Consider the following 17,393-nt stretch of genomic DNA (forward strand, 5'->3'; position numbering starts at 1 on the left):
AACCTCAAGGGTAATAATCTCTGGATTATTACCTGAGCCATGTGCCAATTGGCAGAAGGCACAGAACATGAGTGAAATGAATACATGGCTCAAAGACTGGTGTGGGAGAAGTGGGTTTTGGTTTGTGGGGCACTGGCACCAGTACTGGGGAAAGTGAGAGCTGTACCGTTGGGACAGTCTGCATCTGAACCATGCTGGGACCAGTATTCTAGCAAACTGTATAAACTGGGGCAGTAGAAAGGGCTTTAAACTAAACAAAGGGGGGGCGGGGGGGGGGGGGGGGGTGTGAGGGATCAAGTCTGGGTAGCTTTACTCGCCGCAGAATACCCAGTCTCTGACCTGCGCTTGAAGCCACAGTATTTATGTGGCTGGCCCAGTTAGTTTTCTGGTCAATGATGACCCCCGGAATGTTTAAGTTGTGGGACACCGTATGAAAATGCCATCGATTGTCAAGGGAAGGTGATTAGACACACTTTTTGTTGGAGATGGTCAAGTTGTAGCTGTACTGGAACAGCTTGGCTAGGGGCACAGCTAGTAATGCAGCGCATGTCTTCAGCACTACTGCGAGGATGTTGTCTGGGCCCCTAGCCTTTGTCACATTCAGTGCACTCAGCCATTTCTTTATCACATGGAGTGATGTGAATTAGCTGAAGACTGTCATCTGTGATGGCGTGAACCTCAGGAAGAGGCCGAGATGGATCATCCACTCGGCACTTCTGGCTGAAGATGGTTGCAATGCTTCGGCCTTGCGGAGCAAGGAGTCTTCCTGACTGACATCCTTCCCTCAACCACCAGCGCCAAAAATAGATTGGTTATGAATATTACAGCTGTTTATGGGATCTTGCTACATTCAAGATAGCTATCAGCAGCATTTCGAAGTTAATTCATTGGATGCAAAAGTTCTTGTTCTTCAAAGAAACCTGAACAAGTGAAGTTGATGGGAGGGAGTGGGGGAGTAATCAGATTTTAATGTACATAATAAAATGTGTAATGAAGCACATCGTGTTTACATGGGGTGCCTATAAGTAGAAGTGGTAAAACAAAAATCTGGCGACTTCTGATCATTCACTTGTGGCTTCCAGACAATGTGAATGTTATCAACATATTAATCAAGTTTTTGGAAGCACTTCAAAAGATATTTGGTTGCAACTCAAAACAAGGTATTCTGAATACATGAGGCTGTATTTGTAATGCTGTGTTCAACTTTGCTGATCGCCTTCAGAAGGCATTGCCATGTTGGAGATAAGTCAAAGGAGGACAAAGATGATTTTGGGACTTTGTTATATGGAGAGAAATCAGATTTTCATGGGTGATGGCAATCGTCTCCTATCCAACCTCAAAGAAGGAAAAGGCAATAAAGACTTAAAGTGGAAACTGCAGTGTAAGGAAATAAGCAACAGAACTCTTACCAATTACATCACGCTGTTGCTGTTGTGGCTGTTGCGCCTCCCTTGGTACTTCTGGATTTTCAATCTCTTTCAAGAATTGTTCCAAGTTGTCTGCTTCACCTCCCTTTCTCTTTTTTCTCAGTTCATCTGGCACAATTGGTGTGAGGCAGCGTGTAAAAAGCTAGAAGGAAATGAAGTATACTATTTACATTATTTATTACAGACTGGGATACAAATATGTAGAGTTACATTATTTCTTAAATCTAAATTCTTATTACTATAGCAACTTGTATTGTTACATACAACAGATACACACACAGATTGTTCAATTGCCCCAATGTAATTAGTAAACACAAATTAGGTATGGTATTTTTGAATAAAACTCATGTGAAATGCAACTCTCAAACTATCAATGAAACTTACAAGACTTACCATGACAAAATTATTTCCTTTTTATAAGCTGGTCAAAGTCTACTGATCATTGCACACATCTTGGAACTATCTCTGCAAGTTATGTACAACCTGCTCCATGAGGACAATGCAGAACATAAACATTCAAACAATTCAGTTACCTTCAGCAACCTGCTATTCCAGAGAGGCTGAGCCGGAAGTGAGAACAATTTTTCCACACCACCGGTCTCTTTCCACATCATAAGTTTCTTGGTAGGTGGTGCAAGATCCAACGTGGTTACAATGTCAGAGTAGTCACTTAGCTGTGCCCGAATTGTTTTACTGTCCAGTTCTTTTACACTGTCCACAATTAGTTTCCTCTTCCTTTTGGCTTTTGTTTCCTTCACTGCAAGAAATCACCCCCAATTTAAATAGCGGCAAAAAAAAACCCTAAAACTTTGAACCAACAAAATGCAACCAAATAGCTTAAAAGAACCAATTATTAATTCCCAGAATTAAGACGAAAGCAGCTTCGCACAAATATAAACATAAAAGAGCCTAACAGCTATGATTCAGTTTATTGAATTACATATGTATCAGACACTTCCTTCAACAGTATAAGCGATTAAAAGATAGTTAAAATTCAGACATGAAGATGCATCACATGCATATACCAAAAATGGCTGCATAAAGAATGCTTTATCTGTACAACATAGGAAGGTCTTAATATGACTATCATTTTGGTTTCAATTTTCTACATCACTACTATATTTCTAACTGATATTAACACTGCTACAGCATGATCATGTTACTTATGGTTGGAAATGCAAAATTTTGGGGTTTGCTCCTCTGCTTTTGATATTTTACCCAGATTATCTGCTCATTGTTCCTAATGAAAGAACTTACCAGTTATATCAATTGGTTCCAAAGCAAATGCTTCCTCTTCATTTGGTACTAAAGTTGTCTGATCAGTCATTGTTGGCAGAGGCTCAACTGGATCATCAGAGTCTGGACTGTCTGGTCCACCCACTGTTTAAAAATACATTTGGTGACTTAACGTTGCATTATGAATATGAAAATTAACAGAACTGTTAGCAGAAACCATTCTGGTTCAGTTTAGGCAGGTAGTAAGGATTAAAAGATGAAGAAAAATTCTAAATACTCACTAGACATAACATCTTCATCTTCATTATGAATAGGTTCTTCTGGCATCAGAACTCCTCCATCTGGTAACACTGGTGGATCATCAAAGATACCACCATCGTCATGACTTAAAAGTTTGTCATCTAGCAAACAAAATGTTTTTTCAGTCAATTCAGTTCAGAGAAAGCAAGCAACCTAAGCCTATGAAAGAAACAGGCTTTTGCTAAAGGTAACTAAAAGCCGTAATTTTAAGAGGGTACAGGAACAAAGACCTGGGGGTTCACATGCACATATCTTTGAAGGTGGGAGGTCAAATCATTTAAGTTGTTTTTTAAAAAAAAAACATATGGGATCCTTCTCTTTATAAATAGAGGCAGAGGTCCAAAGAAAGGAAGTTATACTTAACCTTTTATAAATTACTGGTTAGGCCTCATCAATGCTGGGCACAACACTTTAGGAGGAATGTCAAGGCCTTGCAGAGGAAATGTACCTGAATAATACCAGGGATGAGGGACTTGAGTCATGTGGAGAGACTACAGAAGCTGGGATCGCTCTCCTTAGAGTGAGAGCAGCTAAAGGGCCGATTGACTGGACATATTCAAAATTATGAAGGGGCTTGAGTAAATAAGGAGAAACAGTTTCCATTGGCAGGTGGGTCGGTTACCAAAGGACACAGATTTAAGATGACTGGCAAAAGAACCAGAGGGGGCATGACTTTTTTTTTTAAATGCAGCGAGTTCTTACAATTTGACATGCACTACCTGAAAGTATGGGAGAAGCAGATTCAATGCTAGCTTTCAAAAGGGAGTTAGATATATACTTGAAAAATAATAATTTGCAGGCCAATTATGATGGTAAGGGAGCGGTATTAACTAGACAGCTCTTTCAAAGAACCGACCCAAGGGTTGAATGGCATTCTTCTGTGCTGCATGATTCTATAATGAATGGAGTGAAAATGCAAAATTATACATGAAAGCTTCCATATTAAGCAACACATTGGCATTATGCTCTAGACAAAAAACAGGGCAGCTTAACTGGACTTAGGCACTCTGCAGCTACAGTTATTCAGAAGATCTAATGTGGTCCAATTACATATAAGCGCAAGTTATCTCTAGTTGAATTATCTTTCAAACTAAAGTTAAAACTAAGATGCTCTGGGCAGCACTCTCCGTTTTAATTAATGCTTCCACAGCAATTGTTTAACTTTTAAACGTATTCTGTCTAAATCCTACATCAAGAAGGGGAGTAAAGACTTACCAAGAATTCCACCATCAATTCCATCTCCAAATCCATCATTTTTGAGGGGGTCATCATATGCCAGATGGTTACTTTTCTCAGCCAGTTGAGCTGTGGTGTTCTGTACTGGCTCCAACAACAGATTGGAGTCACTGGTGCTTCCCATTATGTCTTCTTCAAACGTGCTGCCTTCTCGCATAATCTCACGATCATCAACACCAAAATCACCTTTATGTAAGGTGAAAAGTCCACAAGTCAAATTTTAATATCTTGCAGATGCCAAACAAATTAGAAAATTATCTCAATTGTTAAAGCCAATGAAAAAGTGCTAAAGCAATCATTCAGACTACCAAGTTAAATTTTTAAATGGTCTAATACTGGAGCAAATTGATCAATAAAGTTCAGTGCCATGTGCAGCCAAGATACTTCTTAGATAGTACTTACATGTGTTAGTTACAGATACTGACCATTATTTTCATTAACAGGTTATCCAATATTGGCACTATTGATGCTATGAGGTGTAATTACAAAATCAAACCATCTATGATTGACATGTATATAGATTTCTTCTAACTTTGCTATACACTTGAAAGTGAATAGAGACCAAGATTTTTTTTTAAGCCAGCCTATAAAAAACCTCTCTTTTGCTATGACCAATAATCTTCCTAGAACGATGTAAAGAGCAAAGATTCCCATACACAGATTGAAGTTTTTAATAGGGATCAAAAGGACATTTTTATGATGAGTAGTAATTAGCAACTACTTCGTGTCAAAAGAACAGTTTTTAGACAAACTTGTCCATCAAAGTATTTCCAAAACTAAGATAATCAATTGCACTTTGTGGCTGATTATTTTGTACAGAGTTATACTTGTTTTTAAGCTCCCTGCAACTGGATCACTGCCAGACACCTTCACAGCTTATATTTTAGTCAGGGGAAAATAAAATAACTCACTGACCGGAAAAAAATGCAAATGAAATTGTTGCACCACAATCTCTCTCAGCTGGTTGCCTGAAGCACAACAGGTATATTTCTCTTTCACTACAGTAAAAAAAAAAAATCACAAGGCCATAGGGCAGGACTTGAAATCATTTATGCTGATTTATCACTTCTTTCCCAAAGGTCAAAGACTCTCAATTTAGAACATTCCAGGTACAAATGAATGATTGAATCAGCTCAAATTCACACAATTTATTCTATAGTTGAACCTCCAGTCAATCAAAAATACACAATTTTAACTATGCAGCTTGACATTTTCAGTTCAATTCATATACAAAGCCTTTCATCAAGGCAAAATTTTGCTGAAAAAATCCTTATACTACTTTCAGCAAGGTGAGTGACCAAACCAAAAACAGAATAACCCAGAATGGTTTTATACGTGAACCAAAGTTTATCCATGGGCAGAGATGTCCCGTTAGTATCCTTCATTTTTGTAAGCATTCCACAAGTCAAGGTGCCTACAAACACTTGTGCTTTCCAAAATCCAAAAGTGAATGAATCTGACCTCATTTTAGACCTTTATAAATTATTTTTAAAATCTCCATGTAATTGACCAACAGGTTTTCAATTACCTTAGCGACAGTGCTAATTTTCAACATAGTACAGATCTTTCCAATATTGCAATAGTATGCAAAATCAGAACTTGTACTCTAGCATCAAGCTGTAGTCAGTTAAATGACATCTGGTACACAGCAAAAGACACGATTTAACTTCTGCAGTTGATCATTTAATGCAAGGCATCAGGCCCCGAATGTACCAGCTGAACCCTAACTTAAAGGCTCAGATTTGAAAAACGGCAGTGGGGGTAGAATGATGCGCATGAGTCCAGGGCCATGGATACCCTGACGATCCTAACGGGGCCTCATTGAAGTCAAGTTCCCAACTGACATTCAGTCAGATTCACTATCTGGCTGGAGGGATGCAGTGGAAATTCGGCAGCAGAAGTTTGCAGTCGTGAACCCACAGCAGTCAGGAGGGGTTTCAGCATGACTGGGGGTAGACCAGGGCTGGGTTGGCCCAAGTACTCCTTAAGAGGCACGTGTGGGGCATTCCTGCTCCTCATGGTCCACATGGAGTTCTAACAGAACTAATTTTTTTAAAACTTATTTTAGCTTTATCTAATCAGTTGTTGCCTTCTGCCGTGGTTCTGAAGCAGAGATGCAGAAAGCGCAGGACTTCCTGACTTCAAGTCAATACAAAGTTGCAGCACCAATGACATCAGGCCACGACGTTTGCAAATTAAGTAGAGCTGGCCTGCCTTTAGCAGAAGCTTTGCTGTTGGCATGATTCCGTCATAAATTGCTATATCTGGGAATATGGTGAGCATGCAATTAAAATGTTCAAATTTTAATCCCTCCCCCACACACTTATTGCTGGGTGAGGGGTGGTAAAATCATAGACAAAATATCAACCCTTCCCAGTCTATCCTGTTTCAATAACACAAATGCACGTCCTTAGCATCGTTGTTATTGGGTAGCTGAATATACTAGCTACAAATATACCAACATGAAGGAAATGAAAGAGACCAGCTAGTCAATTAAGCCCATGGCATACGGTTATGTAGTGACTTCTACACACTCACACCCACCAACTCTTTAGCTATACAATCCCTGAAAGAGGCAAACATGGGACCAACCCCTTGGGTTGCTACAGTACTGGTACCACAGTTAGAATTCTATCTAAAATGGCATTTATTTTTAAGAGTGGGATACAGATTCAAATTTTTAAATGCTGCGGGGAAAGTTACTTTGTGCTCATTTTAATGACTTAATTTCTATTCGTGGCAATTTAATGAAGCAATTCATGGATATGAAATAAATGGGTTAACAGCTTTGTTTAAACAGCGCACACAAAAGCTTTACACAAGCAGTTAAAATAACTAACTTCTACTCCTTAAAAGCAATTCTGAGGAATACATTCTTAAATTAGAGAAATGAAACTATGGGGAGAAAAATTTCAGATGATTTGTGTCAATGTTCAGAAAAAATGACAAGTTTGTTAAAACTAAATCTCAATTCTCACCAAAGTCATTGTCTTGAAGTAAAGTGATGTTGCCCACTTCCTCTCTCATAGTGATCTCTTCCACTCTACTCTGGTTCAAGGTAAACTGTTGAGCCACATCAATATCACTAGAAAATAGACCATAATTGATTTGGTTAAGCTAAGATTTTGAATTATATACATCAAGCTGATTGGTGCACACTAGAAGAGACTCAACTGTACAACTTAAAAAAAAAATCCCATGTCAAATGTGATCAGTAGAAGCACATACTTTCCTTCATAATTATAATTCTACAAATATTAATTGCAGAGTTTACACATGATAACCTCCCTTTACTCCAAAAAGGTTAACATCCAATAGATTCAGGTATTGCAGCTATCCCAGAACAGTAAGCAGTGAAATAAGAATAATCCCAATAAAATATCAAATTGCTCTATCATAGTTGAACTGTTCAGGAAATTAAATCCTGCCGCTCACAAGTAGTATTCACATGCATGTTCTCTCAGATACTAAAAATTGAAACGTCTCACAAAACATTCGATGCTGGCAAAGTTCATTTCACATGGCCAAGTTGCAGTGAGGCCAACAGGTACTACAATTATGTTTGCGGTAAATACTGATTAAGAACTTTTCCCAGAGGCTCAGCTTTCTGCTAATAATGTCATATAGAGAATGCTGTAGCTGATCATTACTCTATTTGGATGAAGTTCCAGTATTGCATATTTTGAGTCAGCAATTATACATTTTTGCAATAATGCCAAACGCATGCTGCTCATCTTTACTCTTCATGTATTTTTAAAAAGTACAATTTATGTATCTGGATACTCCAATTTGGGATTTCCTACATTGTCTATTTCCATATAGATATTTGAGTTTCGTTAATCAAAATGTCATCACAGTCCAGTTTAGATTTGCCACATAAACAGAACTATTATGCGCTCCCTCAATAAAGATGCAAAGGTCAGCTGGATTCGTGTTGTTTGTCATAGTAACATACATTTTGTCTGCTGCGTGAAACTGAAGCAGTACTGCTTTGTTGATGATGAAATTCATTTACTAAAATGTGCAACTCCATTCAAGCAAGAGGGAAAAGACTAATTTCCATAGACTGCTAACTTTGCACTGCACCCCTGTTTGGGCATGACCTTGCATATATTCTCTACAGGCAAGTAATTATTTAAAGATGCACTGCATACCATTGACAGAGATCATCTTTCAGAACCATGGCTTCTCGCAATCAAGCACATCCCTGAGGCAGTCCAGCATTAGAAGCAAACAAGAACACCCACAGTGGCTTAGCAAATTTACACAGTTGATAACTGAGCCATAATAAACCAAGTATTGATCTTGTTCAAAGCTCAGTCCCAACTGCATTGGCTGAACTCAGGTGTGCTCAGGCTTTGGTGGCCCAGGATTAAGTACGGAAGAGGAAAAAAATTGCCTAGGGTTTTCACTCCTGATCACCATCAAGCAGCCCTGCGTGTCTGCATTAAATGGTCAGATTCATATGTAATGTCTCTATACTCCAATAGTCAGCTGTGATGCTCTTCATCAAATTTCCCACATGGATAATGGCCAATTTGGCAAGATACTGGAGGACCATTAACACCCAAGGAACCCTACCCAAGAACAGAATCAATGCCATTAGTAGAGGCAAGGCAAAAAATATTGGTGGAAAATGTTAATTTTTTGGAGCTGTAAGTCTAAGAAAAAAACACTTTTGAAATGATTTCTTAAATATTTGATTTTATGGGCTTTTGAAAATTTACATGTTTTGCTAGGACCGCAAAGTGATCAGTGAACCCTGTGTTCCAATTGCATGTTGCTTCTGGGTATAGCTCGGCTAATTTCATGCCTCCATCTCCTCTCTCAAGAAAAAATTTCAGTTAGATCATGTTTGGCAATTATTGAATTTCCCCCAATCTATCTCTCCTCTCCTTAATGTAGTGACAACTGCTAAAGTACAGTTCTACAACCAGTGGCAGTAATGACACTTTGCCCAGATGGCTTTCCTTTAAATGAATTCAAGGTACTAGGTTTCAGCAGGTTATTCATGAAGGGTATCACAACTAAGCCTGATTCAGTCATCAGTCCATATGTGATGGAATCCATGGTTGCAAAGGTTGTTTTGTTGAGACAGACCCTAACCGAAAGGAAAACTAGAATTGAAACAGAACCAGGAAACCAAACTTAAAAAAAAATTCAGATTTCTGGAGAAACTGACACTGGTTAGAATCAGATAAAAGGAGATAGAGTCCTTCACAAATCAGGCAGGAGTGGGGCACCGACAAGCAGAAGAAAGTGAAGACTGAATCCAGGAGCCCTTTCTATTAATTAAAGTAGCCGACAAACCACACCCGGCCATACAGTGCACAGTTTGCCATTGAAGGACTTGGATAAAGGGGAGACTGGTAAATCCTCACCACTAAGACTGTCTTGAGCAGAGAGGAGGTGGTTTTGGAGAAGTGCACCTTGTGGTGAACACTGTACCTATGGAGTGGAGTTTGGATTGAGTGGGAACTGCTCTCGGGGAAAAAAAAAAAGCAGTTACATTCTTGAAGAAAGAAACCGAAAATCTGCCCGAGGAACTTCAGAGTTGTGAAGAACCATGTGGCTGCAGTTGTTACCATATATGCTGCGTGAACTGCCCACTGAAACTGAGACCCCCATTTCTGTTGTATCGGATAGTTAAGGTGTAATTTGTAATATATAAATGTGACCTGTCTGTTGCTTCATGTTTAATTTGTGTTGGTTTTGGTTCGAGTGTTTAAGTAAAATTTTTAAAAGTGAAATTCTGTCGGTTTAGTTTCCTAAATTGGGGTCAATTTGTGGATTCAATTTCTTTGTTTGTTGTTGGTCTTCACAGGGATCATAACAAAATATCCACACACGCACGCACACACATTGTAGGAGCACTCACTAATAATCAAGATTGGGAATCCTGGCTGAATTTCCACTCTAGCACAGTGCCACCAAGGTCAATTGTTCTGTTCTGGCTAAAATAAATCAGTGCAGATGTGAGTTCTTCCTTGTCTGTGTTGTTCAATCCTACATCATTCAGTACATGTACCCAAACTACCACACTTTAAACATTATGAGCCATTCATGAGTTCCATTTTGAATTATGCTCACTTTCAAATCAATTTTGAAATGATTTTATGGTGTGCAAGAATATTCACTTCTTTAAACATGATTTAAAAACACTTACTCTAAGTCTGGTAATGGCTGGTCAAAATCATGAAATTCCTCAGGCAAAGTGATAGCATTGTATGCAGCTTCCCGGTTCTCCTCTGGAAGATCCACAACACCTATAACGAAGATATCAAATTTGTTAATTTAATAATACCCAATATTCTGTTAACCACCGTTACTCATCCAGAAATTATAAAGTCAACTTAGGATAGGATTGTCAAGGTGTCACATGGCCACTGTTTATTACCAGTTTCCGACTGAAGTGTGGGAGCTGAGCTCCACTCTGATCCCAATGTGTGAACACATTGCTTGGTGCAGCTGTGCTGAGACACTGTATATATACTTTCAAAATTCTACACCAAAATGAACTCTCAGTACTGATGTTGAAGCAGCACAATGAGACTCATGAATGCAAATTTGGTCCAGAGATTGCAAGTTTTCTGGGATCACTCTCAGCCAAGGTACTAGGTTTCAGCAGGTTATTCATGAAGGGTATCACAACTAAGCCTGATTCAGTCATCAGTCTATATGTGATGGAATCCATGGTAGCAAAGGTTGTGATTTTGAACACCTTTAACAAATCTCTCCTCAATCTTCTCTTTTCCAAGGAGAACACCATCAGCCTCTCTAAAATAAAAGCAAAATACTGCAGATGCTGGAAATCTGAAATAAAAACAAGAAATACTGGAAATACTCAACAGGTTTGGCAGCATCTGTGGAGAGAGAAGCAGAGTCAATGGTTCAGGTCAGTGACCCTTCATCAGAACTAATGAAGGGTCACTGACCTGTAACGTTTCACAACTTCCTTGCTTTTGTACTCTATGCCGCTATTTATAAAACTCAGGGTCCCATTTGCCTTCCTAATCACTTTTTCAACTTGCCCTGCCCCTTCAATGACTTATGCACACATACCCCGAGGTTTCTCTGTTCCAGTACCCACTTTAGAATTGTACGCTTTTGTTTACATTGCCTCTCCTCATTTTTCTTACCAAAACATATCCCTTCGTGCTGCTCTGCGTAAAGTTTCATCTGCCGTGTCGGCCCATTCCACCAGCCTGTCTATGTCCTCTTGAAGTCCATCACTGGACACAATACTCCAATTGAAGTCAAACTAGTCTTCCATACAAGTTTAACATAACTTCCTTGATTTTGCGATCTATGCCCTATTAATGAAGCCTAAGATGATGTATGCTCTATTAACTGCTCTCTCAACCTGTCCTGTCACCTGCAATGATTTATACACACACACACCCAGGTCCCTCTGCTTCTGCATCCCCTTTAAAATTGCACCCTTTATCTTAGTGTTTCTCTGCATTCTTCCTACCAAATGAATCACTTCACACTTCTGTGTTAAATTTCATCTGCCACTTGTCTGCCCATTCCACCAACCTATGTCCTTTTGAAGTTCTACACTATCCTCCTCACCATTCACAATAGTTCAAGTTAAATACTTATGAACGAGGAGCAGGAGTAGGCCATTCCACCCCTTGAACCTTCTGTGCCATTTGGTAAGATCATGGCTGATCTGAATGTGGCCTCAATTCTACTTTCCTGTCTATCCCCATACGCTTTGATTTCCTTGTCAATCAAGAATCTATCCAACTCAGTCTTAGAAGTATTCAATGACCTTGCCTCCACTGTTCTCTGGGGAAGAGAAATACTAACAATGCTCAGAGAGAAAATTTCTCATCTCGATCTTAAATGGGAGACCCCTTATTTTTAAACTGTGTCCCCTAGTTCTAGTCTCTCCCATAAGGGAAAAAATCCTCTCAGCATCCACCCTGTCAAGTCCCCTCAGGATCTTGTATGATTCAATAAGATCACCTCCCATTCTTCTAAACTGCAATGGATACAGGCCCAACCTGTTCAACCTTTCCTCATAAGATAACCCCTTCAAACCTGAAATCAGTCGAGTGAACCTTCTCTGAAATGCTTCTAATGCAATTATATCCTTCCATAAGTAAGGAGACCAAAACTGTACACAATACTCCAGATATAGTCTCACCAATGCCATCTATAGCTGTAGCAAGACTTCCCTACTTTTATAGGAACATAGAAAATAGCCCGTTGAGCCTGCCCCGCCATTCAAACAGATCATGGCTGATCATCTACCTCTAAGCCATTTCCCCCCACTATTCCCATATCCCTTGATGTCATTAGTATCCAGAAATCTATTGACTATCAATTTCTGACTTCAACATACTCACTGATGGAGCTTCCACAGCCCTCTGGGGTAGAGAATTCCAAAGATTCACCTCCCTTTGAGTAAAGAAATTCCTCTTCAACTCAATCTTAAATGGCTTGCCCCTTATTCTGAGACCGTGTCCCCAGTTCTAGACTCACCAGCCAGAGAAAACCTATCCACATCTACCCGATCACGCCCTGTAAGAATTTTTAAAGTTTCAATGAGATGACCTCTCATTCTTTGAAACTCTAGAGAATACAGGCCCAGCTTCTGCAACCTCACCTAAGACAATCCCACCATCCCAGGGATTAGTCTGGTGAACCTCACTTGCACTCCCTCTATGGCAAGCATATCCTTCCTTGGGTAAGGAGACCAAAACTGTACACAATATCCCAGGTGCAGTCTCTCCAAGACTCTACACAACTGCAGCAAGACATCTTTACTCCTGTACTCAAATCCCCTTGCAATAAACGGCAACATTCCATTTGCCTTCCTAATCATTTACTGTACTTGCATACTAACATTTCTGTACTATCTGCCAATCTTGAAATTGTGCCCTGTACAACTAAGTAAAAATCATTGATATATATCAAGAAAAGCAGCGGTCCTAATACGGACGCCCAGGAAACCCCAACGTATACCTTTCCCCTGTCATTCAGCCAACTTCGTATCCACGTTGCCACTGTCCCTTTTATTCCATGGGCTTCAATTTTGCTGGCAAACCTATTACTTGGCACTTTGTCAAACACCTTTCGGAACTCCATATACAGATCAAACACGTTACCATCATCAACCCTCCAGTGCCTCATTAAAAAAACTCAGATCAAGTTAGTTAAACATGAAATGCCTTTCACAAATTGGTGTTGGCTTTCCTTAATTAATCCCCACTTGTCCAAGTGACTGTTAATTTTGCACCAGATGCGTTCTAAAATCTCTCCCACCACAAAAGGTAAACTGATTGGCCTGTAGTTGCTGGGTTTATCCTTACACCCTTTTCTGAACAAGAGTATAATATTTGCAATTCTCGAGTCCTCTGACACCAGCCCTATCTCTACGGAGGTTTGGAAGATCATGGCCAACACCTCCTGCAATTTCCATCCTTACTTGATTTAGCACCTTTGGTGCATCCCATACGGTTCTGGTGACTTGTCTTTAAGTACAGCCAACCTTTCTAATACCTCCTTTTTCAATTTTTAACCCATCCAATGTCTCAACCAGCTCCTTTTTCACTATGACTTTGGCAGCATCTTCTTCCTTGGCAATGACAGATGCAAAGTACTTAATACCTCAGACATGCCCTCTGCCTCCATGTAAAGGTCCCCTTTTTGGGCCCTAATTGGACCCAGCCTTCCTTTTACTATTTATATGCCTGTAGATGACTTTTGGATTCATTTTTATATTAGCTGCCAGTCTCTTTTCATCTCTCTCTTTGCGCCTCTTATTTTCTTTTTCACTTGCCCTCTGAACCTATATTCAACCTGGCTCTCACTTGTGTAATCAACCTTTTATATTAGCTGCCAGTCTCTTTTCATGCTCTCTCTTTGCTTCTCTTACTTGCTTTTTCACTTCCCCTCTGAACCTATATTCAGCATGGTTCTTGGTTGTATTATTCACCTGACATCTGTCATAAGCACACTTTCTCCTCTTCATCTTCGTCTCTCTTTCTTTCGCCATCCAGGGAACATAAAAAATAGGAGCAGGCCATTCAGCCCCTCAAGCCTGCCCCGCCATTCAATAATATCATGGCTGACCTGTCCCAGTCCGCAACTTCTCTTTCGGGCCTGCTCTGCTTAACCCTCGACTCCCCGAGATTTCAAAAATCTATCTACCTCCTTCTTAAATACATTTACTGACCTGGCCTCCACAACTCTGAGGCAGAGAATTCCAGACATTCACTACCCTCAGAGAAGAAATTCCTTTGCATCTCAGTTTTAAATGTGTGTCCCTTATTCTGTAATTATGTCCCCTAGTTCGGGATTCCCCCACTAATGGAAACATTTTCTCAACATCTACCATGTCAAGCCCCCTTAAAATCTTATATGTTTCTATAAGATCACCTCTCATTCTTCTAAACTCCAATGAATAAAGGCCTAACCTGTTTAGCCGCTCTTGATGAGACAGCCCCTTCATCCCAGGGATCAGCCTAGTAAACCTTTTCTGAACTGCCTACAATGCTAGCATATCCTTCTTTAAATACAGGGACCAAAACTGTACACAGTACTCCAGGTGTGGCCTCACCAACACCCTGTACAGTTGCAACAGGACTTCCCTATTTTTAAACTCTAATCCCCTAGCAATAAAGGCCAAAATTCCATCTGCCTTCCTAATTACTTGCTGCACCTGCATGCTAAGCTTTTGTGTTTCATGCACAAGAACACCCAGATCCCTCTGTACTGCAGTATTCTGTAGTTTTTCTCCATCTAAATAATAATCTGCCTTTTTATTCTTCCTACCAAAGTGGTTACCTCACACTTTCTGGAGCTCTGGATTTGTTTGCCCTATCTTTCCCCTTCGTGGGAATATACCTTGCCTGTACCTGAACTATCTCTTCTTTAAAGGAAGCCCATTGTTCAGTTACCATTTTGCCTGCCAACCTTTGATTCCAATTTATCTGGGCCAGATCCATTGAAGTTGGTTTTCTCCCAGTTAATTATTCTTACTCTGGATTATTCCTTGTCCTTTTCCATAGCTAACCTAAACCTTATGATACAATGATCGCTGTCCCCTCAAAGTTCTCCTGCTGACACTTAATCCACTTGACCCATCTCATTCCCAAGAACCAGGTCTAGCAGTGCCTCCTTTCTCGTTGGACTGGAAACAAACTGTAGAAAATTTTCCTGAACACTCTAGGAACTCTTGCCCCTGAATGCCCTTTACACTACTACCATCCCAGTCTTTATTCGGATAATTAAAATGCCCCATTATAACCCTCTATAATTCCTGCATCTGTCTGTAATTGCCTTGCAAATTTGATCCTCTACATCTTTCCCACTAGTTGGTGACCTATGGAGTACTCCAAGCAATGTAATTGCTTTGTTCCTCAGCTCTAGCCAAATAGATTCTGTCCTGGTCTCTTCTGGGACATCCTCTCTCTCCAGCACTGCAATGTTCACCTTGATCAAAACCGCCATACTCCACCCTTCCTGAACAGCTTGTATCCAGGAATATTTAGCACCCAGACCTGCCATTCTTTGAGACAGGTCTCCGTCATCACTACATCATCATACTTCCACATGGCTATCTGTGCCTGCAGCTCACCAACTTTATTTGCTACACTTCGTGCATTCACGTACATGTATAGCAACCTTAATTTAGACTTTATTACTTCCCCTCTTACTCTGACCCACCTAATACTTTACTATTTCCTACTCTAGCGCAATTGATCTCTCCCAGTTCTCAGTCAACCACTTTGATATTATCTCTGGTTCCCATGCCTCTGCCAAGTTAGTTTAACACCTCCCCAATAGCACCAGCAAATTGCCTTGCAAGGAAATTTGTCCCAGCTCTAGTCAGGTGCAACCCATCTGGCCTGTACAGGTCCCATCTCCTCCAGAAATTGTCCCAGGAATCTAAAGCCCTCACTCCTGCGCCGTCTTTCCAGCCACGAAACTCAAACCAAACAGACTCTGTCCTTGACCCTTCCAAGACATCCTCTCTCCCCAGCACTGTAATATTTTCCTTAAATCAATACTGCCACCTCTCCTCCTTTCCTCATCTTTCCTGAACACCTTGTATGCAGGAATATTTTGTATGCAGGAATTTTTTGTATCTAGGAATATTTAGTACCTACTTTTGTCCTTTTTTGAGCTAGATCTCTGTTATCGCCACAACATAATATTCCCATGTGTCTACTTCTGCCTGCAGCTCACCATCTTCATTTACTAATGCGTCATACATTTACACACATACACTATAAATAATGGAAAAATAACTAGCAACTAGCTCTGTTGAGACCAGTAACCAATAGAACAAGTGATTCAATATCAACAAACTGCAACAAGAGAGTCAAAACTACAGCCGAGTCTTAGCAGGCAACCTACGAAGTCCAGGCAACTCAGTCAATTTTGCACTTCTACTTATAATTTTTCTTTGTCTTATTTCAATTTTGTTGGTCTGGAGGTCTGGAAAGGGCAGTTCTCTGCAATAAAAATCAAGATCTGTTGGTATATGCACCAAGACATACGCAAATTAACGAGAACACTGACAAATTTTCCAAGCAGTCTCCCCGAGGTTCCACTCTGAAGCAGCCCACAAAGAAAAAGACTAAATATTTCTACCATAACTTTCCTCCTCAAATTTTTAAAATTACTATAAACACGAATAATCTCCAAGCAAAAATATCAATATCCTACCTGGACGGAAAGCCATTTTAATCTTTATGAAGGCTTCATTACAGTCTGCCAGAAGATATTTGGCTTTTCTATGATAAATCCTCACAACACCCAGCAAAAGGTGTCCAGAGGTTCGCAAAGCCATCTTAACCTGGAAAAGACAGTGGTTACAAACTAACAGTGAACAATTTTTCCAAACCCTCTATCAAGCATCAACTGTAATACTGTTTCTAGGAGGTAAACATCTCATCTAGTGCATCATTTTAAAATTGTTCCTGAGTAATCTTTACCTGAACTTGATTCCTTTCATTCAGATGAATCAAGTTTCAACATTATTAGGATAGCCTTAGGAGATGACCAAAACAATCACCATTGCTAAGATCTGTGCAAACCTTCATTACGTTGAAGACAACAAAAATGGATATCATGCTGAAAAGAACCAGTAGTGTTTAGCAGAGATGTCAGAAGGCCTGCGTTGAAACTTTTAGTAAATGCACACCAGCTGCTGGGAAAGTATTAGAATAAATT

The 17,393-nt window shown here is 39.9% G+C and overlaps 1 protein-coding gene across 3 annotated transcripts in view; it reads right to left on the reverse strand.

The window, feature by feature from the left end:
- rad21b (RAD21 cohesin complex component b) overlaps positions 1-17,393 on the reverse strand; it is a 67,587-nt gene that overhangs the window by 14,368 nt on the left and 35,826 nt on the right. For all 3 annotated transcript variants that reach the window (XM_068032175.1, XM_068032176.1, XM_068032177.1), the window contains exons 3-10: positions 16,887-17,016; positions 10,366-10,465; positions 7,178-7,284; positions 4,179-4,385; positions 2,945-3,064; positions 2,685-2,807; positions 1,961-2,184; positions 1,410-1,569 (exon numbers count right to left, since the gene is read on the reverse strand). In XM_068032175.1, coding sequence (XP_067888276.1) covers positions 1,410-1,569; positions 1,961-2,184; positions 2,685-2,807; positions 2,945-3,064; positions 4,179-4,385; positions 7,178-7,284; positions 10,366-10,465; positions 16,887-17,016 — 1,171 coding nt within the window. The remainder of the gene's footprint in view (positions 1-1,409; positions 1,570-1,960; positions 2,185-2,684; positions 2,808-2,944; positions 3,065-4,178; positions 4,386-7,177; positions 7,285-10,365; positions 10,466-16,886; positions 17,017-17,393) is intronic.

This window comes from Heterodontus francisci, chromosome 5 (genome assembly GCF_036365525.1).
Source record: "Heterodontus francisci isolate sHetFra1 chromosome 5, sHetFra1.hap1, whole genome shotgun sequence".
Lineage (NCBI taxonomy): Eukaryota > Metazoa > Chordata > Chondrichthyes > Heterodontiformes > Heterodontidae > Heterodontus > Heterodontus francisci.